We start from the raw sequence: 26,233 nt of genomic DNA, 5'->3' as shown, positions 1-26,233 counted from the left end.
AAGTGGTGGGCACAAAACAGCAGGAGAATTCAAGAAGGTATGGGATAGGTATAAAAGATCCTTAATTATGAAGGAACAAGAGGAAAAAAAACTAAAAGCTAAGAGAATCAAGCTGTCAACATAAAGCACTTTTATTAATTTAGTTTAAGTTTTATATACTGTCGTATCGGATATTTCATCACAACGGTTTACAATATAAAAAAAAAAAGTAAAATACAATTGTAGGTATAGCGCCACTAAAAACAAATTTCAAATAGATGTGCAACTATAAAATAATTAGCAATTAATAAAAAAAACTGATACAGGATAAAATTAGAACAGCAAGTAAAATAAAAGATATAAAAAGGTAAAAACAACTCTTAAAAATAAAAGCAAGAGTTACAAGGCGACATGATCAGGCCTTTGCCCAGTTCCCTAACCCTATCCTTCCTCCCTGACCCCTAAACCTACCCTAGCTAGCCCCAATTTCCCGTCCCAGCCTGCCCCCTGCCCAGATCCCCGGTCCGCCCCTTTCTTCAGGCCCGGCACTCTGCGCATATCAGGAGTTATGTGCATGGCCGGGCCCTTTCTAAAATGCGCTCGGCAAGCGCAGGGCCCAGCCACGCATGTAACCCCCGGTATTTGTGCACGCGGGTCTTTTAAAATAGACTTGTCAGATAATAAAATAGGCTAATCCATGAAGAGTTAAGAATTGCATACCAACCCTAAATGTGCGCACAAAAAAAAACAAAAAACATGCTTACTAAACATAGCTTACATGCATAAACCATGCCTTCTGCATGGAAAACGTGTTATGCGGACAAATCATATTTTCTGCACATAACTCCCATGTATAAGACCCCAGCTCCCTGCACCATAGACTAAGGCTAACCCCAGAAACTTTATTCCACCTCTGACCAGGAGTTAAAAAAGCCACACTTTAAATCATAATCAAATCATCCAATGGCAATCAAAGGGGAGAACAAGGAATAGCAGCACTCAAGCCAGAAGGGAAAAACACAACATATATTTCTCTCATGCTTCAGAGGTATACTTTCTGAATACTTACTGTCACACATAAAAGTAATCATCAGACTCTGTTCTATCTTTTCCATAAAATACTTTTACAACATTTTGCACACACAAAATCATTCCAAAAGTAACAAAGTATCTTCAGGGACATAGCAGAGTGGTCCCATTTCCAGTTTGAAGGAGCGCATCACTTAGCGCAGCAGGCAGTGATCCTGTAGCTAGGAGCTCCCCTACAAGTGATCCTGTATCCTCACGCACCAAAGATGCATTGCAGGGGTGTGTGCCCAGCAGGGAAGGGATAGGGGGGACCCCCCCCCCCAAAAAAAAAGAGCAGTTGCAAAAGGTTAAAAGTTTGCATGGGGAAACTGGCTGGTGCACCCACGGGGCTGAATCCCTGCTCACTCCTTTTTCTGCTTTAATTGCTATGGAGGGATTATCTACAAAGAAGTAATGCCTACATCTATTGTTACACCCCCTGATATTACCTTGGATATAATATGGAAAGCTATAACAAAAACTTTCTACTCAAGTTATTCAATTTGTCTTAAACAATAAGATTTATCCAATACCTTTCAAGCTTCATAATCTCACCTACTGGAAATTTCTTTGAGAGTGGGAAACCAAGGAAATAGTTCTATAAAAATCTATTGAAGCTGTTTCTTCTGGTCATTTATATTTACAAAATAAGACAGAAAATCTGGAAAATGTCAATTGTCATGGGAATATCAGGATTATTAATTTTCCTAAGAAAAAATTGGTAACTCCTGTAGAAACATAGAAATGATGGCAGAAGAAGACCAAACAGCCCATCCAGTCTGCCCAGCAAGCTTCGCACTTTTTTTTCTTATACTCATCTGTTTCTCTTGGCTCTTAGTAACCTTTTGGTTCTATTTCCCTTCCACCCCCACCATTAATGTAGAGAGCAGTGTTGGAACTGCCTCTAAGTGAAATATCTAGCTTAATTAGTTAGGGGTAGTAACCGCGGCAATAAGCACCCGTGCTTGTTTACCCAGACTATGTAATTCAGTCCTTGTTGTTGTTTGTATATAGATCCACTTTTCTTTATTCCCCCTGCCTTTGAAGCAGAGAGCTATGCTGGATATGCATTGAAAGTGAAGTAACAGACTTATTTGGTTTGGAGTAGTAACCGCCGTAATAAGCAAGCTACTCCCCACTTTTTTGTGAATGCAAATCCTTTTTTCCACATTCCTCTTGCCGTTGAAGCTTAGAGCAATGTTGGAGTCGTATTAACCGTGTTTATGTTTATTGAATAAGGGTATTATCTCCAGGCAGTAGCCGTTATTCCCGCGAGCCACCCACTCTTCACTCATGTCCTCTAGACTTTATGGATCCACAGTGTTTATCCCACGCCCCTTTGAAGTCCTTCACAGTTCTGGTCTTCACCACTTCCTCCGGAAGGGCATTCCAGGCATCCACCACCCTCTCCGTGAAGAAATACTTCCCGACATTGGTTCTGAGTCTTCCTCCCTGGAGCTTCAAATCGTGACCTCTGGTTCTGTTGATTTTTTTTCCGACGGAAAAGGTTTGGATCATTAAAACCTTTCGAGTATCTGAAAGTCTGTATCATATCACCTCTGCTTCTCCTTTCCTCCAGGGTGCCGGCAGGAATTCTTGTTCTTACTTCTTGTGATTATCTTTCTCCCTTAATGGGGAGAAAGAGGAAGGCCCGGATCATGACCTCTTCCCCGAGTCAACAACCGAACACAGGACCCATGAACCACCACATGGTCAGGATGGTGGTACCGCCCAAAGAGGACAGTTTAGGAGCAGCTTCTTTTGCTTCCTTAAGTCCTGGCGAAGGCCCAAAGTCTCCCCCACACCAGCCGGAATATCGCTGAAGTTCCAAGAGCTAGCAGCTCATGACAACTTGGCCCATGGACCATAACAAAGGAGGGGATGCCCTCGTCGTGTCACCCTCGGTCCCAGTCCCCACAGACCATGGCTATGGACCATCGCCAGCAAAATCCAAAAGGGGGTAAATCGCCCCAAGCATCCAGGCAGCAGTGACACTGAAAGAAAGCTGCAACTGAATGACCCTAAAGGGCATGCAGCACAACAGCACAACAGGTAAGCGCTTAAGTACCTCATCGTGGGCACCATAGTTATAAGCATTCAGAATGGTTAAAGCTTGCGCTTGGAATACGCGCACATAAAACCCGCACCAAAATGGACACCCCCAAAAAAAAAAAAAGAAGGAGGTATGGGCAAATGTATACGTGCCTAGGCCGCAAGGCACCCAGTAAACCAAGGTGCCTAAGCAGGACGCACAAACACACGCCGAGTGGCCCACAGCACAAAAATGTGCGCAAACACCTTGCGGCATACCAATCGCTGAAAAGGTAGACGCCTGCGAGCAGGGCCTACCAAATGGCCAATCAACTCGCCATGGCTGAACTGCCTCCTCAGCTCACGGAACGCCCAAGAGGCGTGAGAGGCTAGCCTATAATTTGTTTAATTTTTTTTTTTTTAATAAGAAAAATTTTCACCTGCACTCAGCCCTCCTTGGCTGAGAGCAGGATCAGGTCCCGGCTACAAGGGGAGAGAGCTAAACCCTCACCACTGAGCCTCTCTCAGCCTGCAACTAATAATTGCACTTTAGGTCCAGGCCCCTCAAGACTACCGGCCTGAAACACTCTGAGGGAGGGATCGCACGATATCCCCTCAGGTGGCAAGTGGTGCTATAGCTGTTTTGGCCCAAAAAAGAAAGTTTGGGTGCACAACCGGGCGCGCAAAAATGCACCAATGCCCACAGTGAAAAAGGCGTGAAATCACCTTTGCAGCATCTCACGCACCAAAGGGAAAAATTTGGGTCCTAGCCAAGCTGCTGCTCAACTTGCTGCATCACCTCACCGAATTTCGAGACGTGAGCGGGACAGGCGAATGCTAAGGTAACAGACTCTTTCTCCTGCTTTCATCTCACTGCTGTATTATATTTTATAAAGCAAAAAAAAAACCTTTTACCTGAGCTCAGCCTTTCCTGACTGAAGCAGGAATGGGTCCCGGCTAAGGGGAGAAGAGGGCTAAGGCCTTCACCGCCGAGCCTCTCCCGGCTTGCAATCGCTATTAGAATTTCTGGTCCACAGCAGTTAAGGCTACCAAACTGAGGGAGGGACCGCATGGTATCACCTCAGGAAGCAAGCAGTGCTATACAGACATCTCATCTTTCTATTATCTTTCAATTTCTTCTTTTCTTTTTTTACTCACACCCAATCCCCCGAAGGGACATGCATATCCACTATCTGCTGGAGACAGAATACTGACGGACTGATGTTGGGGCGGGACCCTATGGCCGTGACATCAGCTTTTTTTTTTTTTTTTTAAACCGTTTCCACCTGCTGGCAGAGGTACATAACCCATTCGTTGGGACTGACCTACCCAAATGCTAAGGAAGTGAAAAGGACAGCTTTCAAAAACTGGAAGATGGATCCAAATGAAGAATATATGAACGGGCATATGCACTAGCAGTTTTCCCTTGGTTAAGACTCTAGTTATTACCAAGAAGAAACAAACAATTACAGTAATAACATGTTATTTCATATTGTTTTATTAGCTGTATATGTTTTACTGTGCCTGGCTCTGCACTTTTTTTTTTTTTTTTTTTAAAGAGTAGGTAATACTTTAAAGTCTATAAAATCTTGAGTGGAATGAATGGTGAACAGATACCGTTTCAAATAGTACTAAAACTTGGGGACATTCCATGAAGCCAATAGGTAGCACATTTAAAGCAAATCGGAAAATGCATTCTTTCACTCAGCACACAATTAAACTGTGAAATTTGTTTCCAGATAACGTGGTGAAAGCAATTAGCATAGCAGGGTTTAAAATTGATTTAGACAAGTTCCTGGAGGAAAAGGCCACAAACAATTAATAGCCATATAGACTTGGGAAAGCTACTGCTTAACTCTGATTAAGAGCAGGAAGGATTGATCTATTAATTGGGATCCTGCCAGGTACTTGTAACATGCATTGGCTACTATCGGAGACAAGATGTTGGGCTTGATGGACTTTTGGTCTAATCTACTATGGCACTTCTTATGGTAACTCGAAATTATTCATACACAAAGCATGAATCCTGCATTACAAAACTACTCTTCAAAATCACAGTGCACTGTCATGCATTCCAAAATTTCAGATACCAATGAGAATAAAACACTTGTGTGCAAAAGAAAAGGTATTTGTTAATCTGCAACTTTGAAAAAAAGATCCAATTAAAACAAATTATAGTCTTAAGGCTAATTTTCTGTTACACTAAAGTCGACAAGACACAAATTTCACAGCAGACAAGGAAATACACAGCACTCTGCATCCTAAGATAATATAACTTCAGTTCAATGGACTCCAGGGTTGTAGATCAATGACTTCATCCCATGAGGTCAAGCAGAAAGTCACATCAAAATAAGAAAAAAAAAGCAGACCGTATACAATTTATGGTGATCAAGATAATTTGCTTAAGCAACATGGAAAATGTGTACTTCAATCAGCTTAACAAGTTAGCAGCAGATGGAACTTCAGTTTGCCCAAAAGGTGCTGATAAAATGAAGTGTGGACAGTCTATGTACAGCTGCTCTGTATCACTTCCTGAAAACAGTTTCATTTTATCAATTTTATAGAAGGTGTACATTTCTTAACACTGAACAGCTCAGGCTCTGCTATATGCGGAGCTGAGCTTGGCAGCAACCTTCAATACTGTCTTGAAAGGCAGTTCTGGGTCCACATCAGTGGGTAAGCTCCGTATATGTATTCAGTGGAAGGTAAATGTGTGCATGAACCTTTGACTTTGGCTACATTTCCCACATGTTGGGGGATTACCAGACAGCAGAGTTCCCTGAAAAACTTTTACTTTCATTTTTGCTGTCTATTTTTAGAACTTCTGTCCCAGTTCTCAGCATTTGTGCTGCATAAATCTGCTTTACAGCAGTTAAAAAGTATTAGCAGAATACTGCCAGGTGTTTTTGAAATATATCATCCTGAATATCCCAATCTAATTCTGACATCAATGAGGAGGTAAAGTTATTTTAATCATTAAACTAAGCGAGACTGACTGGAAAGTACTGAGTTTAACAAAAGGAGACTAATTTTCAAAGAAACACTGATCCAGTGTTATCTGTTAACATTAAAGCACATGCATTTTATGGAGAAATAAATGTTGCAATCTATAAGCTAAAAATGATATGCCAATAGTCTCATTTTACCTTTACTTTGCACATGAATGGGATCATGCCACTTCTAGCTATTCCTTACCTTTAACTGGTGTGTCTAGGAGATCAGCATGCTTTGTGCTAACATGAATTTCCAGGTCTTCACAGAATGTCTCTATCTGTCCACAGAATGGACACTCAGGTGGACTTTGTTCAGACTGGCCATTTATAGTCTTCCTTTGATAACATACAGGAGAGTGCAAGCTGCCAGACACTGATTGATTGCTCTCCTGGAACTCTCTATCACTCTCAACCATTGTTCCAGAACATGGTTTGCTGGGTGATGAGGGTCTGTGCTCAGTCCAGATAGCTTTTCTTTGCTCAGAGTGGTCCAGCTCTTCAGGTGGTTTAGAATAAGTAAAACAACAGACAGCAGGGGACTCTATGACACTGCTTGGGTTATGCGCAGTTTGCTCCTTTCCAATGACAGTTGGCTCGCACTCCCTGAATCGTAAGCTGAGCACCTCCATTTCCCTCCCCAATTTTGCTTCATTCTCCTCAAAGTGTGCTGTGTCAATATGCAGGCTCATTTCATCGTAGCTCACTCCAGACAGGCAGCAGAAAGGGCAGGACAACTCCTGCTCTATGTGAGCCACCACAAGATGAGTCTTCATGTCTGCCTCTAAGAGGATCACTTCTCCGCAGATATCACAAGTAAACATGATTCACTTCTTACTAAAATAAAGAACAGCATCTCAGAATAAAATGCAATACATTCTGCTTCACTTTAAGCAATGTAACCAGTAAGCGAGAAGGATTGGACTAGTTTATGGGATCCTACCAGGTACATGTGACCTGGATTGGCCACTATCTGAGACAGGATGCTGGGCTTGATGGACCTTTGGTCTTCCCCAGTATGGCATTTCTTATGTTCTCAGTATATTTTAATCAGGCTATACATTTCTTAAAAGCGTTGGTCACTTTTAGGCTAACAGTCTGTCCACTGCAAGAAATTGAAACCATGTGCACATCAAAACCTGAAAGCAGAGAGAATGGATGGCTCAGGGCATTGCTGGCCCTCTTTGTGCAGGTTCTAACTGAGCTGGAAACTGGAAGAAAGCTGTTGGGTCCAAAACAGGGAAACATTCAGCTCAAAATTAAAACACAAAAGCAATAAAATTCCTTCTCATATTCTGAATATTTTTTTAAACTTTTCTAGCAAAGGTGTGCTTACATTTTATTTAAACTATGCCTACTTAGGCAGCAGTGCATGGTATTTCTCAAGTCATTCCTGGAGAACCCCCTAGTCAGTCTGGTTTACAGAATATCCACAATGATGGCAACATGGAATAGACTTAGTTTTTGGGGTACTTGCCAGGTTCTTATGGTCTGGGTTAGCCACTGTTGGAAACAGGATGCTGGGCTTGATGGACCCTTGGTCTGACCCAGTATGGCATTTTATGTTTTTAATATGCTTGAGACAGTGCTGCAAATGTCTCTCAAGCATAATCACGGTAGAGATCCTGAAATCCTGACTGGCTATGTCAGGGCCTTCCAAACTACAGCCTGCAGACCAGATCCAACCTGTGGATCACCATCCATGTTCTTCCAGCAGCTGAATCCAGCTAGCATGAAGTTGCTTGCTGATTTTGTTTGCCCTCAGGTGAAGTGTCAGCAGCAAAACAAAGGTTGGTGGGGTTTCCCGGGCCCTGCCAGTGGTAAAGAACTGATCAAATCTACAGTGCTGGAAAGAACCACAGGCAGGGAGGCCAGACCCCACCAGTGGTAGAAGAGCTGGCCAGATCTGCAGCACTTGAAAGAACCACTGGCAGGAGGCCAATCCCCATCAGAAGATTGAAGAGAGGCAAGGTGGATGCAGGAGTGAGTATAGAGAGAGAGAGAGGGGAGGGAATAAGAGAGGGAGGGAGGGAGGGAGGGGGTTGTAAGCAAGAAGTAGGATTATCAACTGGTTCCAGATTTTCAGGATAGGCTGTTCCAGTCCTTGTTTTGACTGACTGCATGCATGGAACTGTAGTCTTGCTTTTTTAAGGGCATGCAATAGGGAGCTCAGAACTACAAGTCCCTGACCTGTGAGCAATGCTCCAAAATGTATAAGCAACTGTTTGTGCGCTCAACTTGGAGGGAACTAGGGTCCCTATATGTAATGGGGGAAAAAAACAGGTCAACCTGTCCCGAAAATCTAGAGGCAACCCAAGAAGGAAGGGAGGGGAGAGGTGAAAAAAAAAGAGAGAAAGTAGGATATATGAAAGCAGGGAAGAAAGGGAAAGAAGAAGGGATGTGAATGAGCGGAAGAGAGGGAAAAAAAAGAGGGTCGGGAGAGAGTAGGAAAGGGAGGTGCTATACGCACCTTAGGAGGCAGGGTTCTCAGGGTTGTGGCACAATTGCCAGCTTCTGGAGTTCTCTCTAAATATTACTGACACTCCCGGGAACCCTGCCCCCTGCATTTCCCCTGTCAGAGCATTTCAAATCAAAGAAAAAGGCCAGACATGACATACTGTCACCAAGTCGCCTCCCCGTGTAAACCCTCTTGATGTAGTGAAACTACCGTGCGGTCTGGCTTAACAAACACTAACACAGCAGGCGCATTTCAGAATTTATATGTATCAGCACTTGCAGAAGACTGAAAGCTGCAGTGGGTCCCAACAGGAGAACTGGAACAATTTTACAGCAGGAGTACAAACCCTGGCTCCAATAATTTTTTCAGAGTTTCCAAGAGGAGCCAGGGTTCCTAACCCCGAGAGCCCGGCACAGCATGAATCCACAGCAGGCCAGAAGAGCCTTGCACACACCAGCCCCTCCACAGACCGAATACACCTTACCGCTCAGCCAGGATCCCGCGCCATCCAATACCCTCCCCACCACTCTGCTTCCTCTCTCTCTCTCTCTCGCAGCCGGTGAAGTCTTTGCGCAGGCGCGCTGCCGCCCACCACGTCTCTGATAGGGAAGCTTCAAGCCTACGTCATCTTTCTGCGACTGACACCTCCCCGCCCGCCGGCAGCGGGTGAGGGGGGTGACGGGTAAAGGAAAGCGCGGCTCGGGTAGCGATGGGGGAGTCGGCAGTGCACGTGCGAGGAGTCGCCGGGACCCGAGCGATCAGGTGACCGCGCGGGAGTGGGTCCCGGCTGTAAGCGTGCAGGGACGGCTGGAACAGGGCGCTATTAGCTGTCGATGCTTGTCCCCCCCCCCCCCCCCCCCTCGCAGGTTCCAGAAGTGGCCTGGGACACACACGCTCGAGCATTTCGATGCACCCGAGATGGGCTTTTGCTCGCAACACTGGAGACTTGGGCCTCAATACTAAATTCCCGATGATTGCCAGATGAGAGAACGCGTTCGGAACCTCGCAGCAATTGCGTTAAAAAAGGAAAAAAAAAAAACTGTATTCGAGCCGACCACCGAATAATTGAGGCCTTAATTACGGTGTATAGTTAATGCATTAAGAATGCTTAGCTATCTGGAACCCTGGGTTACAAGTTAGTTCAGTGGGTCGTGGTAATTATTTATTACTCCTACATGGACAGTATTCACTCAGGCATCGTTACTCAACTTTTGCAGCTCATTGTATTTCGGTGAGCCACTTTCAGATCTGTCATCTTTTTGAACCCCAAATTTTAACTAGTAGCCGTGTTTGTGGTGGAAAAATAGCAAGTAGCATTAAATATAAGTAGTGTACTTATATTTGATTTATAGGAAAACTGTTATTTGGTAACGTTGCATGTATTACAGAATATAAAGAAAAATGCTTAAGAAATTTAAAACAGCAGTTCAACCTACAGTAATCAAAATATTTAACTTGCCCGTTTCTTAGCTGTGTGTTATGCATGCATGGTTTTTTCTTAGGTCTTTCATTTTTTCCCCAAAGTTTTTTTTTTTTTTTTTTTTTTTTTAGAATATCACATCGTTGGATTAAAAGGTGTGCACCCTGTTTTAAGAATATCAAGGCATGCCATTTCAGTACTGTCTGCACTAGCCAAAAAGAAAGCTACAGTTGCCAGATTTACAGATTCAGAGAGATTAGCAGGAAAGGGGGAAGGCAATTCAATGTGTTTTGAGTACTATGACAGTTGTTCCAGTGTGTAGACACTGCGGTGCCTTTTGTGCAGGTAGGTTCAGAAGACCGAGAGTAGTTTGTGCATTTTTTTGATTATGGGACCTTTTGATTTTCCTTTCACTGTTTCTCATCCCACTGTCTAATGCTGATCTTCACAGATGCTTGAGATGTGCAAGTGTTTGTGGATTTATTCTTGCTTATCTGTCTCTGGTCTGTTGGTGATTTGGAGAGTGCAGAAGAGGAATAAATGGAGAGGATGGAGAGTGGTAGGGGTGGAGTGAGTGGGTATGATGGGCTGACTAGTGATGGGGAAACTAGAAGGTCTATCAGAAGTGAGCAGCTGGAGGAGTTGGAGCGGTGGAGGAGCATGCAGGTGAAGGAAGAGGTGGAGGCAGAGGAGCAGTGGTGGAGTGTGCAGGTGAAGGAGGAGGAGTGGGAGGGAAGTAGTCAGGAGGAAGAAATGGGAGGAGAGGAACAGGAAATACCCAGAAAGATGAGAAAGTGGGTGGAGAAAAGGATAGGACAGGAGGAGAGTGAGGACAGGAGAGGACCAATGAGTGGGAGGAGCAGAGAGGAAGGGAGGGAACTGCAGCACCTGACGCAGTGGACAAAAGTGGCAAATCAAGCAGGACCCAGCACTGGACCTCCTCCGCCCAGGCCACGCATACGCCAGCTCCGATTCACAGCCCAAGAAAATGAGCTCTTGCTAGAGAGGATAATTGACAACTACAACATCCTGTTTGGAAGAGAGGCCAATAGAAAGTCCTTGGCTACCAAGAGTAAGATCTGGAAGGCTATTGCCACTGAAGTCAGCAGTTTGGGGGTTTCACCTAGAACAGTGAAGCAGTGCAAGCATCGATATCGTGATTGTAAGAGGACACTTAAGGACAAGGTAGCCAAGATAAACCAACACCAGCAGAAAAACGGAGGAGGTGGACCTTGCTTCATTCGCTTAACCCGGCTGGAAGAGTGTTTCTGGGCCGTCTTGGGATCGGAGACTGTGGAAGGATTGTCGGGTGACCTGGACACGGCTGAGGCAACAGCTGTGGAGAAAGCAGGTGAGATCCCTACGTTTTTTTCTCACAAGGATGGGAGTTTCCCTATTCTGGGTTGTGGTTTTCCTAGGCTGCCAGCGCTGCAGGGTGGAAAATCCTATCCCTGGTGAGTGGTGTTGGGGGGAAGGCATGGCGGGGTGGAGGACTTAATCCACATGATTTAGGTGGTAGACTCTGGCAGACTGAGTCTCTGGGAAGGGGGAGGGGAGGCAAGTCTGCTGCTCTCTGTGTTTTTTTTTTACAACTCTGGTTCTCCTTTTTCTTCCACAGGTCCCAGTAGGCAGCAAGAACATGCTGGAGCCACTCCGTCCTCAGCCAGAGCACAGGATGTGTCTGATTCCAGTGACTCCAGCACAGAGGAGCTCTCTGAGGGACGGGAAACCCGAGATTCAGATATGCCACCACAAATCCAGCAACTGAACGAGAAGGAAGGGAGTGAAAATGTGCTGCCAATGGAACTCCATTGGTCAGCTGCACCCTCCCCCAGCCCACTTATAATGCCACGCACATCTGACCAGAGCATCCCATCTCTGCTGTTGGAATCTCAGCCGGCTGCCCCCAACCCCATGGTGGAAGACCAAATCCTCGCTGGGCAGCAACGTCACGACAGCACGATTCGCACTGGAATGAGGGGACTCCGTACTGAGGTTCGCCAATTACGCTGGGATGTACGTCAGTTTCACCAAGCCCTCGGTGAAATTAGAACTGTCCTGACACAGGTGGGAGATCGAATACAGGCGTCTTCAGACCAAGTGACAGCCGCCATCAGAGACCTCAATCATATCCTTGTCCAGGGCTTTGAGGCCCTGCGGCCACAGCAGCCCCTGTCTACCCCTTCTGCTATGTCAACGTTGAACACTGTGACACTGCGAAGCAGCCCCCGTCGGAGGGAGCCCAGGACTCGGGGTGGACATAGCAGGAGGCGCAGTTTCTATGGGGGGAAGAGGCCACCTATTGACCCCTCCTAAACCACCTGTGACAAGAGCGGGAGGTTTCTGGATTCATCGTTCCTGCTGTGCCTTGTTTGTAGAGCCTGTGCGACCCCCACTATCTAGCATAAACATGCCTTTTTTTTTTTAACAAAATGGCAGCTGCCAAGAGGAGGACACTGGATCATACTGTTTGCCTTGGAGGTACTATCAGAGGGTGCATTCCCTACCAGGAAAAGTTGAGATCCATGAGATGCCTACCTGCATCTGTTGGGTCCAATGAAATGATATACTGGTTGGGCTGTCTGGAGTTGCTCTGATGCCATGAGTTCTGTGAGACACTTCATCTTTTCCCAACCAGCAGGCTATTGATACTGTGGACCATAGTCCTGCCTTCCTGGGAGACCCTTGGGTGACTGTGGGATACCTTTCTCAGAAGTTTGTCTCTGCCGCCTCCCTTACATGTTCTCCCAGGAGTTACTGTCTGACAGTGATGACTTCCTGTGTCTGCAGATTGGAGTTGCTGGTTGAACGTGAAGTCATGGGCGGCTTTTGTTACTGTCATCCCTTGAAGAACTGGTTCTAGAGTCAGCGTGGATCCCTGATGTTACCTGATGGAGATTCCACGATGATGCCTGAGATTACTTAGCTGGATTACATGTCCGTGTGCCCTGTAGTGACCCTGCCTATGGACTGTTTGCTGTTGGTGCTCCCTTTGGCCCTTGAGTTGCTGCAGTGACCTGCCTATGGACTGTTTCCTATGGGTCGCCTTCATGCAGATCATTGATGCTATGTCTGCCCCTGGTACTGTGTATGCTGTGCTTTCATGCAAAACAGGTTAAAAACAATAGAACACAGTGACCATGTGTGACTTGCTTCACTTTCTCTATTGATCTTTATTACCTTTTGTTGTGTACAGTCTTACCCAGTATCTTGCTAAAGGAGCTTAAATTTGTATTGTCTCTCATCCTTTGACTACTTTTTGAGTTTGAGTTGTAGGCATCATCCCCAGTCGATGACACCCCCTCTCACCCATGTAAATCTGGGAGAGGTTTGTTCCCTACTGTCGATATGACTTTGTCACACCAAGCTATGAGTCTTGCACATAACTGTCTTTAAGCTGTATCATGGCCAGGATGGCTGGCAGGAAAGGAGGAGAGGTGTGGAGGAGATGTGAAATCCACTTTTTCACTTAACTTCCTTTCTCTTCCACTTCTGTGTCTCTCCACCTTGCCATCATTACCCTGTGATCTCATTCAGGCTACAAGCTCTGCATGGATCTTGCTTACTCCTTTCTCCCAAATGCCAGTGGTCAGCCACCTAGGCTGAGGAAGTGATCTTTATCACCCTGGAAGTCATGAAGTTGCAGATTGTTTCAGAAGAAGGCAGAGCAGGGCAGCAGTTCTCTGAAAAATAAAGGTTTAGTTTTTACATCTGTTACTTTGTGTCTTCTTCCCTCTTCTGAAATAATAGCTAGATATGTAAAGAGTTCACATGCTTAGAGAAGTAATCTTCTGTCATCTTACTTGTGAGTTGACTTGGACTGCAGAAGAGGGTCAAGGGGTAATCCCAGGCAAGATTAATATAAGCTGGAATCCAGTATCTGAGCACAATGTTATGAAGCAAATGGCATGCAAGCATTATCTTAACCATTTGATAGGGGGGGGGGGGGTACTATAAGACACCACTTGATTTATTCAAAATCCTGAACCAAGTTTCCAGCGGTATAAATGTGTGCTCATTGACACATGACTTACGTTTGCCTCGTACATCCTTTCTGTTATGGTTATTGGGCCATATTTGGCATTGTGTTGGAAAAGCAAAAGGGAATAAGTATTATGCTGGACCTTCTGTGGGTTTCAGGTGGGTGCTACAATTGTGTCTGATATAGGCACCCCTGCCCATGTGGAAGAGATCCAGTAAGGATGAGATGAGGGTCCTGTGTAAGTGTCATTCCTATGTAGATAGCATCCCTAATGGGCTTGTCATTGCAAGGCATGGTGTCTTTGCATCCTTATTATGTGGATGAGATGTGGTTGTGCAATATTCGGAATACTCATCCAGCAGCAAACCCTGGCTGTGCATACCCTTGTCTAATTGGAAGAGAGCATAGCGACACAAGAATTGTGTGTGGCAGGATCCCAGGTACCTAGCATTTTGATTCAGCATGTTCGTGCGCTCATCACACACAATCCATACATTGAGGGCACGGTAGTGCTTTCCGATCATGAGATGGGATCAACATTTCATGTGTGCAGCTAATAGCATTTTGAGAGGCAACAGTGAAATAGTTAATCACGGGTTCTACTGTTACATGAAGAAGAATTTCAAACTGGGCAAAATTGGTTGAGCAACGGGATGTAGAAAATGGTACTCGTTGGTGTCCACTCTGGTGAAAGTAAAGTGACAGTGGAAAGCTGCAGTGATCGGTGTTGGTCCCTGTCAGCTTCACTGTATGAGTGACATTGTGGGAAGATTTGGAAGGAGAAGTGTGGCTATTTCAAAAGTGGCACAGGATAAACACATCGTGGCTAGAGGATGGACATGAAACGGGGTGTCCGACAATAACTTTTCTGTATGGGGGCGGGGGTAACCTGCAAAAATCAGTAGTTACAACCCTAAGCGTTTTGCTGAACAGACTGGATGGACCATTTGGGTTTTTTCACTGCCATCACTTACTATTTTACTATGATATGCCAGAAGGGAGAGACGAGATGAAACACGATTTAAAAAAATTCAAGCATTGAGGGTGCACATATCCAAAGGCCAAATGCCATTTTGAAGGGGAAGAGGTAGCAGTCATCAAACGGAAAAGATCATCATCTTGGATGACCTCGGGGTAACCAGTCATGGGTGACCGTAGGAGCCGATCTACTAAGCAGCAATATCTTTCCCATGGATGCTAAAAATATGTGGTAAGCCCTGCTAATATGATTCCACCAGAAATAACACTTAGTGCAAGAAACTACTGAAAAGAGAACGCCACCGCCAGATGATGATTAAATCCAACCGCTAGAACTGATATCTGCTGTATATGTTGTTTACATTTTTCTTTAGGTTTTACTCCGTACAGGACCATCATCTGGTGCTACTGAACTTAGATATTCGTGCATTTCATATAATCGTATAATGATCTTTTTTTGTGCATTTAAATAATTACAGCAAAATTTTGAAAACCACAGATAAGTAAACATTTTAAAGTGCAAAATTTCTAAAAAAAAAATCAGTTCATAAACCAACCTGTTTAAATTTATCTCAATATTCTTAAATAAAAACCCAGTCATCCCACAGCAGATATCAATTCTTCTAGCTGGTTTTATTATTTAGCTCAGCCAGTTATGGCATGGGACCTCAGTCTCATCTTTAATTTCCTTATAATAGGGACCTTCGTTTTCACTGTTTATTTTATTTTGCCTGGGAATTGCAATCTTAGAACAAAAAAGAAATCAGTAGAAAAATGACTTTTTACTGATTTTTCTCCTATGTGTTATATCAGAGTCATTTTTCCCACTGAATTCATTTTTGTTCTAAGATTGAAATTCCCAGGCAAAATAAAATTAGAACTGAAAACGAAGGTCCCTACTTACACAAGACCATAGTGTCATTGAGTTCAGAATGTACCCCTCTCTGGAAGGCCCAGCAGGGTGGTTCAGAAGTGAAATATCCTTGCACGCTCCTGCCTGCATATCCTCCTTTGGCCTGATGACCAGAGAGTATTCTCTCTCCATTCTGCCTGTCTCTTTATGCCGCAGTTGTAGTAGTCAGAGGGTTGTGTTGTACTGCATTTTGTCCTCAAACCACTTCCTGTGATCTCTGACGTTTTGTTGTCTAATGGTAAACAATTGAATTTCCTGCAGGTTAGTACGCAGAGATGAGGGACTCAATAGCAAAAGAACCGCAAGATATGCCCTGTGGGGGTCACATCAAGGTCCATCGAGATCAGCATCTTGTCTATTGACAGTGGCCAGTCTGGTTCACAAGTACCTGGCAGATCCTGGAAAAATAGATCTTTTCTGGTCAATCCCTACCAGGAACAGCAATGGCTTTCCTAATCTACCTGGCTAATAAATGCAGTATGGACTTTTCCTACAGGAACCTTGTACAAAACCCTTTTCAACCGCAGTATGGTAGTTGTCTTGATCACATCCTCTGGCAACAGATTCCACAGCTTAATTGAGAACTGAAAAAAATACTTTGTCCAATTTGTTTTAAATCTGCTAGTTGTTAGTTTCATGGAGTCTGCCCTTGTTTCAGTGTTAATTGAGAAGGTAAGTAACCATTTTTTTTATTTACCCATTCCACCCTACTCATGACTTTATACATTTCTATCATATCCTCTCTCAGCTTGTCTCGTTGCCACGCTGAAGAGCCCTAATCTATGTAGCATCTCTTCATAGGCGAGCGGTTTCACCCCCTATCATTTTTGTTGTACTTATGTGCATCTTTTTCTAAATTCTGCAATCTCTTTTTGTGATAGTGCGACTAAAACCGCACACAGTCCTCAAGGTGTGGTCGCACTATGGATCAATACAGAGGCATTATGATATTCTCCAGTTCATTTTCCGTTCCTTTTTGGTTCACGCCTAACATTCTAGTTGCTTTTTTTTTGGCCGCTGCCACACACTGAGCTGAAGATTTTCATGTATTGTCCTCAAGGACTCCCAAGAATAACTTTCATGGGTGGTGCATTCCTTTGCACTTTTCCACATTAAATGCCCTCTGCCCTTGAGATGTCCAGCCTTCCTAGTCTTGCAAGGTCCTTCTGCAGTTCTTCGAATTCTGTTGTTTTAACAATTGGAATAATTTTGTGTCGTCTGCAAAATTCGCCCCACTTGTTCCCTTTTCCAGATCATTTATGAATGTTAAACAGCACAAATCCCTGTGGTGTTCCACTAGCGACCTTTTTTTCATTGGGGGAAACTGACTATTTAGTCCTACCCTCTGTTTTCTGTCTTTTAGGTTGTTACCAGTCCACAGTAGGAAATTGCCTCCAGTTCAATGCATTTCTAATTTCTTAAGCAGCCTCTCATGAGGGACTCTTGTCCAAATGCCTTCTGAAAATCCAAATACACTGAATCAACTGGCTCACCTGTCTGTTTGTACCTTCATATAAAAATCTAGTTGCTTTGCAGGACTTACCTTTGCTGAACCATGTTGATTCTTCCCTTTTTAATCCAGATCTAGCTGCATGACCAATAATTTTGTTTTTCAGAATGCCTTTTATCTTTAGTTTCCCAGATCACCCCCCTCCGGAACCCTTTTTAAAAAAAATTGGCGTTACAATGACCATCCTCCAGTCATCAGGCATGGTGGCTGTTTTAAACGATAGGTTACAGATTACTAGTAACAGGTTTAAAGTTTCATGTCTTATTTCCATGAACATAAATGTAGTTGAATATACATTTACAGTGATTATTGTAGTGCTGTTTACCAAAGCTTTTGGCCCATATTAGAGGCTTAGTACATAACACACTAAACTCCTTCAACAGACATGGTAAAATCCCATGTTTTAGTATTCAGACGCCATGACTGTAAAAGTGGCAATTACTCTTAATGCAGAAAGCAATATTTAATGCTCTGCTGCTTTCCTTTCTTAAATGTCTCCTTTTTACTCTTCCCTCCCTCCCCGTCTGCTTGTGCTCCTCTTCCTTCCTCCTCCGTGCTGAGCATCAGCTTTTCCTCCCTGCAGCAGCGTGGAGCTTCAGGTTCCCCTCACCGCTCCCTTCCCCCCTTTGTTCTCCATTTCTCTCCCTCTTCACCCCTTTCCTTTCTGAATCTCTGCATCCTTTCCTGTTTTAAGCTTTGCTTTTTCTTTGTTCACTCTCCGTCTTTGCTCTTTCTTTCTCACCGTTGCTCTCTCTCGCTCCTCTCTCCTTTCCCTCCCATTGTTTTGTCTTTCACTCACCTCCCGCCCTGCTTCCCCCTTTGTTCTCTCTCTCTCTCTAACCCTGCCCCCTCTCCTTTCCATCTTGCTCCATAGTGCCAAATGCCACTATGAGTAGAAAAGGTTGTGGGGGGAGCAGGCTGCTGTTCTCCACCTCCTTTTATGGCTCCTTGCTTAGAAGCACTTACACTAATAACCAGTAGGGCTTATGTGGGAGCAGCACTTGAGAGCAACTATTCCTGTCTACCTTTCCACTCCATAACTAATGTGGAATTGACAGCATGGGACTGGCAAAACATTTGCCAGTTTGGTAATTTCATGCCATGATAACCACATCCTTTCCAAAAAAATAAAAAAGTGTTTTTATTGAGATTACTTTTCAGAAGGTCATGTGATATTCATTATTTAGATTATCCAAGACTCTCAGAATGTCAGCACCACCGCAGTCCTAAATCATGTCTGTCTATAGTGACATCGAAGGAGCGTTCAGAATCTTCAAACACACTGATTTCTCAGGATTCATTTAAGTGTTGAATTTGTTGAAACTGGCAGCTGCATTAGTCAAAGATACTCTTGGGGGAATTCTACGCCAAAAAATAAATTCTGCAACCATTATTTTCAAAAATCTGCATGCTTATTTGTCAATGTATTTATTTATTTAAAACATTTTTATATACTATAATCGCTGTCTTTGAGTAATAGCTTTTTTTCTGTGTTGCATTTTATATTATTCAGAACATGTTCTTTTTGTGCAGAATGATATATAATAAAGTCCTGCAACCCCCCCCCCCCCCCATCTCCCTTCCCCGACTCCTAGCTTGCTCACTTCCTCACCCTCCCCAGATTTGACCCTCAGCTTGCTGTCTTCCTCCCCTCTTTCCCAGGCTCAAACTCCTCTCCTAGCTTGCTTTCTTCCACCCTCTCCCCCACCTCCCCAACATGCACACACAACTTTTCTCCCTTCCAGATTGACCCACCCCTAATTCTTCGCCTGTCCCCCAGCTCTCTCCTTCCTCCACTCCAGCAACAAGGGACAGGGCAGTAGCAGTCGCCACCTTCCAGCCTGTATGCACCAAGCTACCTCTTCCAGGCCATGTTAGCTAACACTGTCGCCACTTCCAGGTGCCCATGCTAAATTCTGCTTGATAAACATAAAATACTATGCAGGAGAGAATTCTGTGTATCTTCTGTGTTGTGCCGTTGTGCAGAATTCTCACCACAGTAAAACTGTTAATACTAAAATTCCTTTAAGACAAGTAGCTGCTGTCTTATAAAGCTGTAAGACCAATAAAGCAGGAGGGTAGGCTATCTAAAAATGCTGTTTAGGCAAATATGTAGGTTAGACGCCAAAAAAGCTATAAAGCCCTCTCATATGGTATTTTGGTAGGAGTATGGATGTTTGTCAGATGTTTCAGGGCACTACAGTTGATATGTTATGACAGAAAACTTGGTGGTGGTCTACTTTCTGTGGTCAGGAAGAAGTCTGCAATGTAAGCTTAAATCAAATGTGTCGTGTCCTGTTCTCTCCCCCCCCCCCCCCCCCCCCCCCACCACCCTAATGAAACATTGGCAGCAAGCGCTCTCTGTGATCACACTGCAAATAATACATTGATAGCTGTGGTATGTTTCCTAAAATCACCAATATCAAGCTTGTTTTCATGACTCAGTCTTACAAGTCCAACTTCTTGGGAAGGAATTAGTCGGACCCTTCCCTCGCCCCCACTGGTTGTTTTTTCTATATAGACTCTTAAGCCTCATTTCTTTCGGGTTTATGCAGTTAACGTTCCCTGTACGTACCCAGATCTGTCCAGACAGTGGGTTGAGCCTCCTTTCCAGCAGATGGAGCCAGAAAAACTTGAAGGGTATCCTATATCAGCACATTGCTCCCCCTGCGTCCCTTCACTATTTCTCTGTCTCCAGCAGATGAAGGTGGCAGAACCTGCGGTTCTTAGTTTTTTTTTAGCCAATTTCATTCTTTGAGGAAGTTCTCACGCGGGCAAAGTCTTCCTTCCCGAGGGCCGGGTGCTCAAGCTCATGGCTCAAGTTCGACATCTGTTATCTCTCTCCATGCCCACAGCCTGGGATTACCTGCAGGTCCTGGGCTCTATGGCTTCCACTATAGATTTGGTTCCATGGGCCTTCGCACATATGCGTCCTTTACAGAAAGCTTTACTGTCCCGCTGAAAGCCAGTCTCGGAGGAGTTTCAGACGCCTTTACTGCTCTCGGACTTTACCATCTCCAGCATTCAGTGGTGCCTCTCGCTCGACCACCTGCTAAAGGGGATGCACCTGGAAACCCCCCAGTGGATCATTGTTACGACAGATGCCAGCCTCTCCAGCTGGGGAGCAGTTTGCCAGACTCAGTCTACACAAGGACAATGATCCCCAGCTCAGTCTCAATGGCACATCAATCGCCTGGAAGCCTGAGCAGTTCGCCTGGCGCTGAAGACGTTCCTGCTCTTGATCCATCATAAAGTGATTCGGGTTCTCTCTGACAGTGCCACCACAGTAGCTTACATCAGTCGCCAAGGTGGAACCAGGAGTCGTCTAGTAGCCCTGGAAGCCAGCAAGTTGTTCTCCTGGGCGGAATGGCATCTGGCTCGATTGGCAGCCTCCCACATTGCGGGGAAGGAGAATGTCCAAGCCGACTTCTTAAGTCGTCAACACCTAGACCCCGGAGAGTGGGAGTTGTCCGAAGAGGCGATGGATCTTCTCGTTTGCAATTGGGGCACGCCCCACTTAGACCTAATGGCCACTCTGAGGAATGCGAAGGCTCCCAGATTCTTTAATTGCAGAAGAGAGCACGGCTCGGAAGGGGAGGACGCTCTGGTGCTACCCTGGCCTCACGACATACTCCTCTACGTGTTCCCACCCTGGCCTCTGGTGGGGAAGGTACACAGAAGAATAGAACTTCACAAGGGGCCGGTCATTCTCGTGGCACCAGAATGGCCCCGAAGACCATGGTTCGCGGATCTAGTAAATCTCGCGACGGAGGGTCCTCTCCACCTCGGTCACCTCCCAAACATTCTACGGCAAGGTCCAGTATTTTTTGATCAGGCGGTTCGCTTTTGTCTAGCGGCCTGGCTTTTTAGAGGCAGAGACTGAGAAAGAAAGGTTATAGGGAGGAGCTTATTTCCACTCTTTTGCGCGCGCGTAAGACTTCTACCTCTCGCTTATATTCGGGTTTGGAGAGTGTTTGAGACTATGTATGCGGACTCAGGAATCCTGGCGCACAAGGCCCCAGTTTCCTATGACCTCTCTTTTCTACAGAATGGCCTCTAAGGGTTGTCTTTCAATTCTCTTCGGGTGCAAGTCTTGGCTCTTGGTTCCCTTTTAGGGCGGGTCGATGGTTACGCTTTGACGGCCCACCCAGATGTCATTCGGTTCCTCAAGAGAGCAAAGCATTTTGAACCCACCTGTCCATCATGGATTCTCAATCTGGTGCTTCGGATCCTCTGCGAAGTGCCTTTCGAACCCCTCAAATGGGCCATGCTCAAAGAGTTGACTCTTAAGACAGTTTTCCTAGTCTCTATTTGTTCAGCCAGGAGAGTGTCCGAGCTCCAAGCCTTGTCTTGCAGGGAGCCATTTCTTCGTTTTTCTGATTCAGGTGTTTCACTCAAGACTGTACCATCCATTTTACTGAAGGTAGTTTCCTCCTTTCATTTAAATCAGTCAGTGGAACTACCTGCCTTTTTTCCAGAGGACACTGAAGACCACACAAGGCAGAGACCTAAGGAGCCTTGATGTGAAACAAGTCCTGCTGCGATACTTAGAAGTCACAAATGAGTTCCGGGTCTCAGATCATCTTTTTGTCTTATGGAGCGGACCCAATAGGGGGAATAAGGCATCAAAGGCTACCATCGCTTGCTGGCTAAAGGAGGCAATTGCTTTGGCTTATGTTTGTTGGGTCTGCCCAGTCCCGGAGGGTTTAAAAGCCCGTTCACTCCGAACGCAGGCTACCTCTTGGGCAGAAAGCCAGTTGGTCTCCCCACAAGAGATATGCCGAGCATCTACTTAGAAATCTCTTCATACTTTTGCTCGTCATTATCGCCTCGATGTGCAGGCAGTTTTTGGTTCCTTCGGCAGACAGGTGCTTCGAGCTGGACTATCTGGGTCCCACCGTACTTAGGGAAACTTTGGTACATCCCACTGTCTGGACCGATCCGGGTACGTACAGGGAAAGGAAAATTGGTTCTTACCTGCTAATTTTCGTTCCTGTAGTACCACGGATCAGTCCAGACGCTCGCTCTTAGTGGAGGGAATCTGACTTTTTCTTTTTGTCAGCCGCTCGAAGTCCTCTCATTCACAGATATGCCAATTTGCAAGGCACCGGAAGTATCTATTGCATGTATAAGAGCGATTACTTTGCATTTCTTCAAATTTTCCAGTTATAATTTGGATTTAAATATTTTTGCTTGCTTGATCCTATTTCTAGTTGAGGTTGCATTTTTCTGCTTTGATAATGTTTGTCCTGAAGGGACGCAAGGGGGAGCACTGTCCTGATATAGGATACCCTTCAAGTTTTTCTCTGTCTCCCTCTGCTGGAAAGGAGGCTCAACCCACTGTCTGGACTGATCCGTGGTACTACAGGAACGAAAATTAGATAAGAACCAATTTTCCTTTATCCCTTCTTCAATTAATATCACCTGTATCTCAGCTGGTTTAGTTTTTCCCAATCATGGCTTTGCTGTTTTAATTCAAGTCCTCTTGTTTTTGTCTGTCTCATCTATCTTGATTAGATTTCAAGCCCCAATGAAAAGGGAATGTCTCTTATGTATGTGTCTACATCTGGTAGCACGATGCAAATGACAATAATAATAATAGTACCCTCTCCTCCGTCAGTAACTCACAAATGGATCCCTTTAACTGAGCTCTTGAAATAGTGTATGAGCTAATAACACCTAGTCCAAGACAGGGTTAAATATGCCTTAGTGAGCGGGTACATCGTGGTTTGGTCTATGTATCACATATGTGGTCATACATCTGAAATAGGGATGTATAATATAAAATGAAGCGACAAATTTTCTTAGGTAAGTTAGTGAAAAAAGGAAGGCCAGAGGTGCTATTGTAAGATTCAGAGAAGATGAGGAAAAAGCAGAAAAGCTAAATCTGTTTTCACTGAAGAAGGTGTTAAAAAAAGGACTGGTGATAGTTGTCAGATGTACACATGAGACCGGGGTAGATAACCCATTTACGGAGGAGAGTGTCTGTGTATAGCTGCCATATCTGAAAATGGACAAAGCCATGGGTCTGGGTGGCATGCATCCTAGGATAATAAGAAAGCTTAGAGATGTTCTGGCTCATCAGCCGAAGGATTAATATATCTTTGGAATTAGGCATGGTCCCGCATTACTGGATCAGGGCAGATGTGGTCCCTCTTCATAAAAGTGGTAACAGGAAATTGGAAACTATAGGCTGGTGGATTGCAAGATCTAAGTATAGATCTTGTATAGATCTATACTTAGATGTATAGATGGATGTCCCCCTTGCCTCTTTTATTTTGATTCCCCTGGTTCATTGTATCGCACCCGAGCGAATGTTGCAGTTACATTGTAAACCGATGTGATTTGTATTTTTTACAGGAACGTCGGTATGAAAAGTTAAAAATAAATAAGGCAGCATGGTTTTTGTTTATTAAGATTTAAGTAATCTCCTGTCTAATCAAAGCACAGGCAGATCATGTCAAATGAATCTCATATATTTGTATAGGTGACCAGAGAATTACATCAAGCACACGTGCTGGATGTGGTTTACTTGGATTTCAGCAAAGCTTTTGATACTGTCTTGCATAGGAGGCTCATCTATAAACTGAATAGCTTATGGGTGGATCCAAAGAACTAGTAGTGATTAGAAGACAGAAGGTAATGGTAAATGGAATGACTTTGAGGAGAGAAATGTAAGTGGAGTGACTCATGGATTTGTCCTAGGGCTCTAACTGTTCAGTATCTTTGTTAGTGATATTGCAGAGGAGATGGAGGAAAATGTTTTGCCTTTTTGTGGGTGAAACTAAGATCTGCCACAGAGAGGACACTCCTGAAGGGGGAGACATAATGAAAAGTGATCTAAGAAAGCTTGAGGAGTGATCTAATACTTGGCAGTTAAGATTCAATGCCAAAAAGTGCAAAGTCATGCACTAGGGATGCACAGATCAATGGGAGTGGTAGGTGGTTAAGAGCTGTTGTGCACCAACCAGAGGGACCTTGGTGTGATAGAGTTGGATGGTAGCGAAACGATGTGATAAAGTGGTAGTCAGAGCCAGGAGGATGCTTAGGGAGCGGAGTAACTATAGAAAAAGAGAGTTAATAATGCTTCTCGGTAGGTCATTGGTGAGGCCTTACCTGAAATAATGTGTTTAGCTCTGGAGGCTGTAATTCAGAAAGGATATAGAGAGGTCAGAGAAGGGCAACCAAAATGGTGCAAGGTTTGTACAGAAGTCCTACGAGATGAGACTGAAGGAACTCAATCGGACGAATTTTAAATCGGCCACGCACCTAAAAATCGCCACTTATGTGCACGGCCGGGCCCTGCGTTAACCACGCGTTTTCTAAAAGGGCCCAGCCACACTCGTAAGTGGCAATCGCACACAAGCGCCGGGCCCTGAGAAAGGGGCGGGCTGGGGGTGTGTATAGGACGGAGGCCAGGGAAGCGCGTGCCAGCAGTAGACTGACGCATGCAAACTACTTCTCCAGGAGAGCAGTAAGTAGTAAATAAAAAAAAATTTAAGTCACTGGGACGGGTTTAGGGGGTGAGGGAGGAGAGGGGAAGAGGGAGGGGGTTTCGGTAGGGGAGGTGTGAAAGTTCCCTCCCAGTCCAAGTGGACTGGGAGGGAACTAAGGAAGGGCCGATTGCATCATTGTGCGTCATTTGCAAACATTTACCCCTCCTGCACACGCCGCCTGTGCGTGCATGCACGGATTGCAAGATCGGCGCATGTGCACGCAGCCACCCAATTTTATAACACGTGCGCTGGCGCAAGCATGTTATAAAATCAGCACATTTATGAGCACGTGCACATGGACGCAGGCACACATCTTTTAAAATCTACCTCAATATGTATACACTAGAAGTCAGGTGAGACGTAGATATGGTACAGACATTTTATATGCTTTTTTCATTGAAAAGGAAGCTGTCAAACTAGGGGTCGCGATATGAAGCTCCAAAGAGGGTAGATTTAGGAACAATGTCGGGAGGTGTAAATGACTGGAATGCCCTCCCAGAGGAAGTGGTGATGACAGAGATGGTAATAGACTTAAAGATAGAATGGGATAAACAGAGAATAGTAATGAAGGCACTGAGCAAATGTACCAGTGATATGGGTGTGTTGTGCTTCCTTGATGGCATGGAAAAAACTGCATGGAGCAACACTTGCAATTGGTAAATGGGACACAAGGGGATTGTGGGGATGGGCTCCAGGTGAAAATCTGATCTATTTTGAGTAGATGCACATAACATCGCTGATGGACAAACTAGATGGTCTTGTTTGGTCTTGATCTGCCAACATTTACTATGTTACTAAATGCTGTGTATATAAAAAAAATAAGAAGATGGGAGAGCTGGAATGTATAGCACTGAATGAAAAGGTAGCTGTTTGGTGTAAGGAGGATAATCAGTGGATAATCAGTGGAAAAGTGTAATAGGGTACTAATTATATTGCAGTGACATGGTGGATCAAATTGGTGGAGGGTGGTGGTATATGTTAAAGATAGCATAGAGTCAAACAGGATAAAGATCCTTAGGAGAATAACTGCACTGTGGAATCTTTTATGGATAGAAATTCCATGTGTGATGGATAAGAGTATAGTGGTGGGGGTATACTACCACCTGCTGGCAAGAATAAACAGACAATGAATTGCTAACAAGTTTGGCAAAAGATTTAAATTGTCCCAATGCTGACTGGGTGAATGTCACATTGGGACAGGTTATGGAGGTAAAGCTGCTAGTTGCAATAAATATCTGCTTCATGGAGCAACTGGTCCAGGAAGCTATTTTAGACCTAAACCTTAGAGGAATTCAGGATTTGGTGCAAAATGTAATGATGATGGGGCCACTTGGCAATAGAGATCATAACACAATCAAATTTAACCACTAGAGGGAGGACATTAAGGAAAAATACTGCTTTAGCATTT

At 44.6% G+C, this 26,233-nt stretch overlaps 2 protein-coding genes across 3 annotated transcripts in view; one reads left to right on the top strand and one right to left on the bottom strand.

Moving 5' to 3' along the window:
- Positions 1 to 9,139, bottom strand: part of ZUP1 (zinc finger containing ubiquitin peptidase 1) — a 79,724-nt gene extending 70,585 nt beyond the window's left edge. The window contains exons 1-2 of the mRNA XM_029596448.1: positions 9,011 to 9,139; positions 6,274 to 6,905 (exon numbers count right to left, since the gene is read on the bottom strand). Coding sequence (XP_029452308.1) covers positions 6,274 to 6,892 — 619 coding nt within the window. The 5' untranslated portion in view covers positions 6,893 to 6,905; positions 9,011 to 9,139. The remainder of the gene's footprint in view (positions 1 to 6,273; positions 6,906 to 9,010) is intronic.
- Positions 9,140 to 9,155: 16 nt separating this feature from the next.
- LOC115088309 (myb-related transcription factor, partner of profilin-like) lies at positions 9,156 to 13,661 on the top strand. 2 transcript variants are annotated; one of them, XM_029596449.1, is made up of 3 exons: positions 9,156 to 9,757; positions 10,078 to 11,297; positions 11,565 to 13,661. In XM_029596449.1, the coding sequence occupies exons 2-3, from the start codon at positions 10,487 to 10,489 to the stop codon at positions 12,260 to 12,262; spliced, it is 1,509 nt and encodes a 502-aa protein (XP_029452309.1). In that variant the 5' UTR covers positions 9,156 to 9,757; positions 10,078 to 10,486; the 3' UTR covers positions 12,263 to 13,661. The 2 variants fall into 2 exon arrangements, with proteins under 2 accessions (XP_029452309.1, XP_029452310.1); XM_029596450.1 differs by having other exon boundaries at positions 9,162 to 9,288.
- The last annotated feature ends 12,572 nt before the right edge of the window (positions 13,662 to 26,233 follow it).

Source organism: Rhinatrema bivittatum, chromosome 3 (genome assembly GCF_901001135.1).
Source record: "Rhinatrema bivittatum chromosome 3, aRhiBiv1.1, whole genome shotgun sequence".
NCBI classification, from domain to species: domain Eukaryota; kingdom Metazoa; phylum Chordata; class Amphibia; order Gymnophiona; family Rhinatrematidae; genus Rhinatrema; species Rhinatrema bivittatum.
Note: the sequence above shows the minus strand (reverse complement) of the source record. Positions and strands in the feature narration are given on the sequence as shown.

Bases quoted from the DNA above. Each gene is read 5' to 3' on its own strand.
- LOC115088309 (XM_029596449.1), top strand. From the start codon at position 10,487: ATGGAGAGGATGGAGAGTGGTAGGGGTGGAGTGAGTGGGTATGATGGG. The intron at 11,298-11,564 runs GTGAGATCCCTA...TTTCTTCCACAG, and splicing joins AACAGCTGTGGAGAAAGCAG to GTCCCAGTAGGCAGCAAGAA.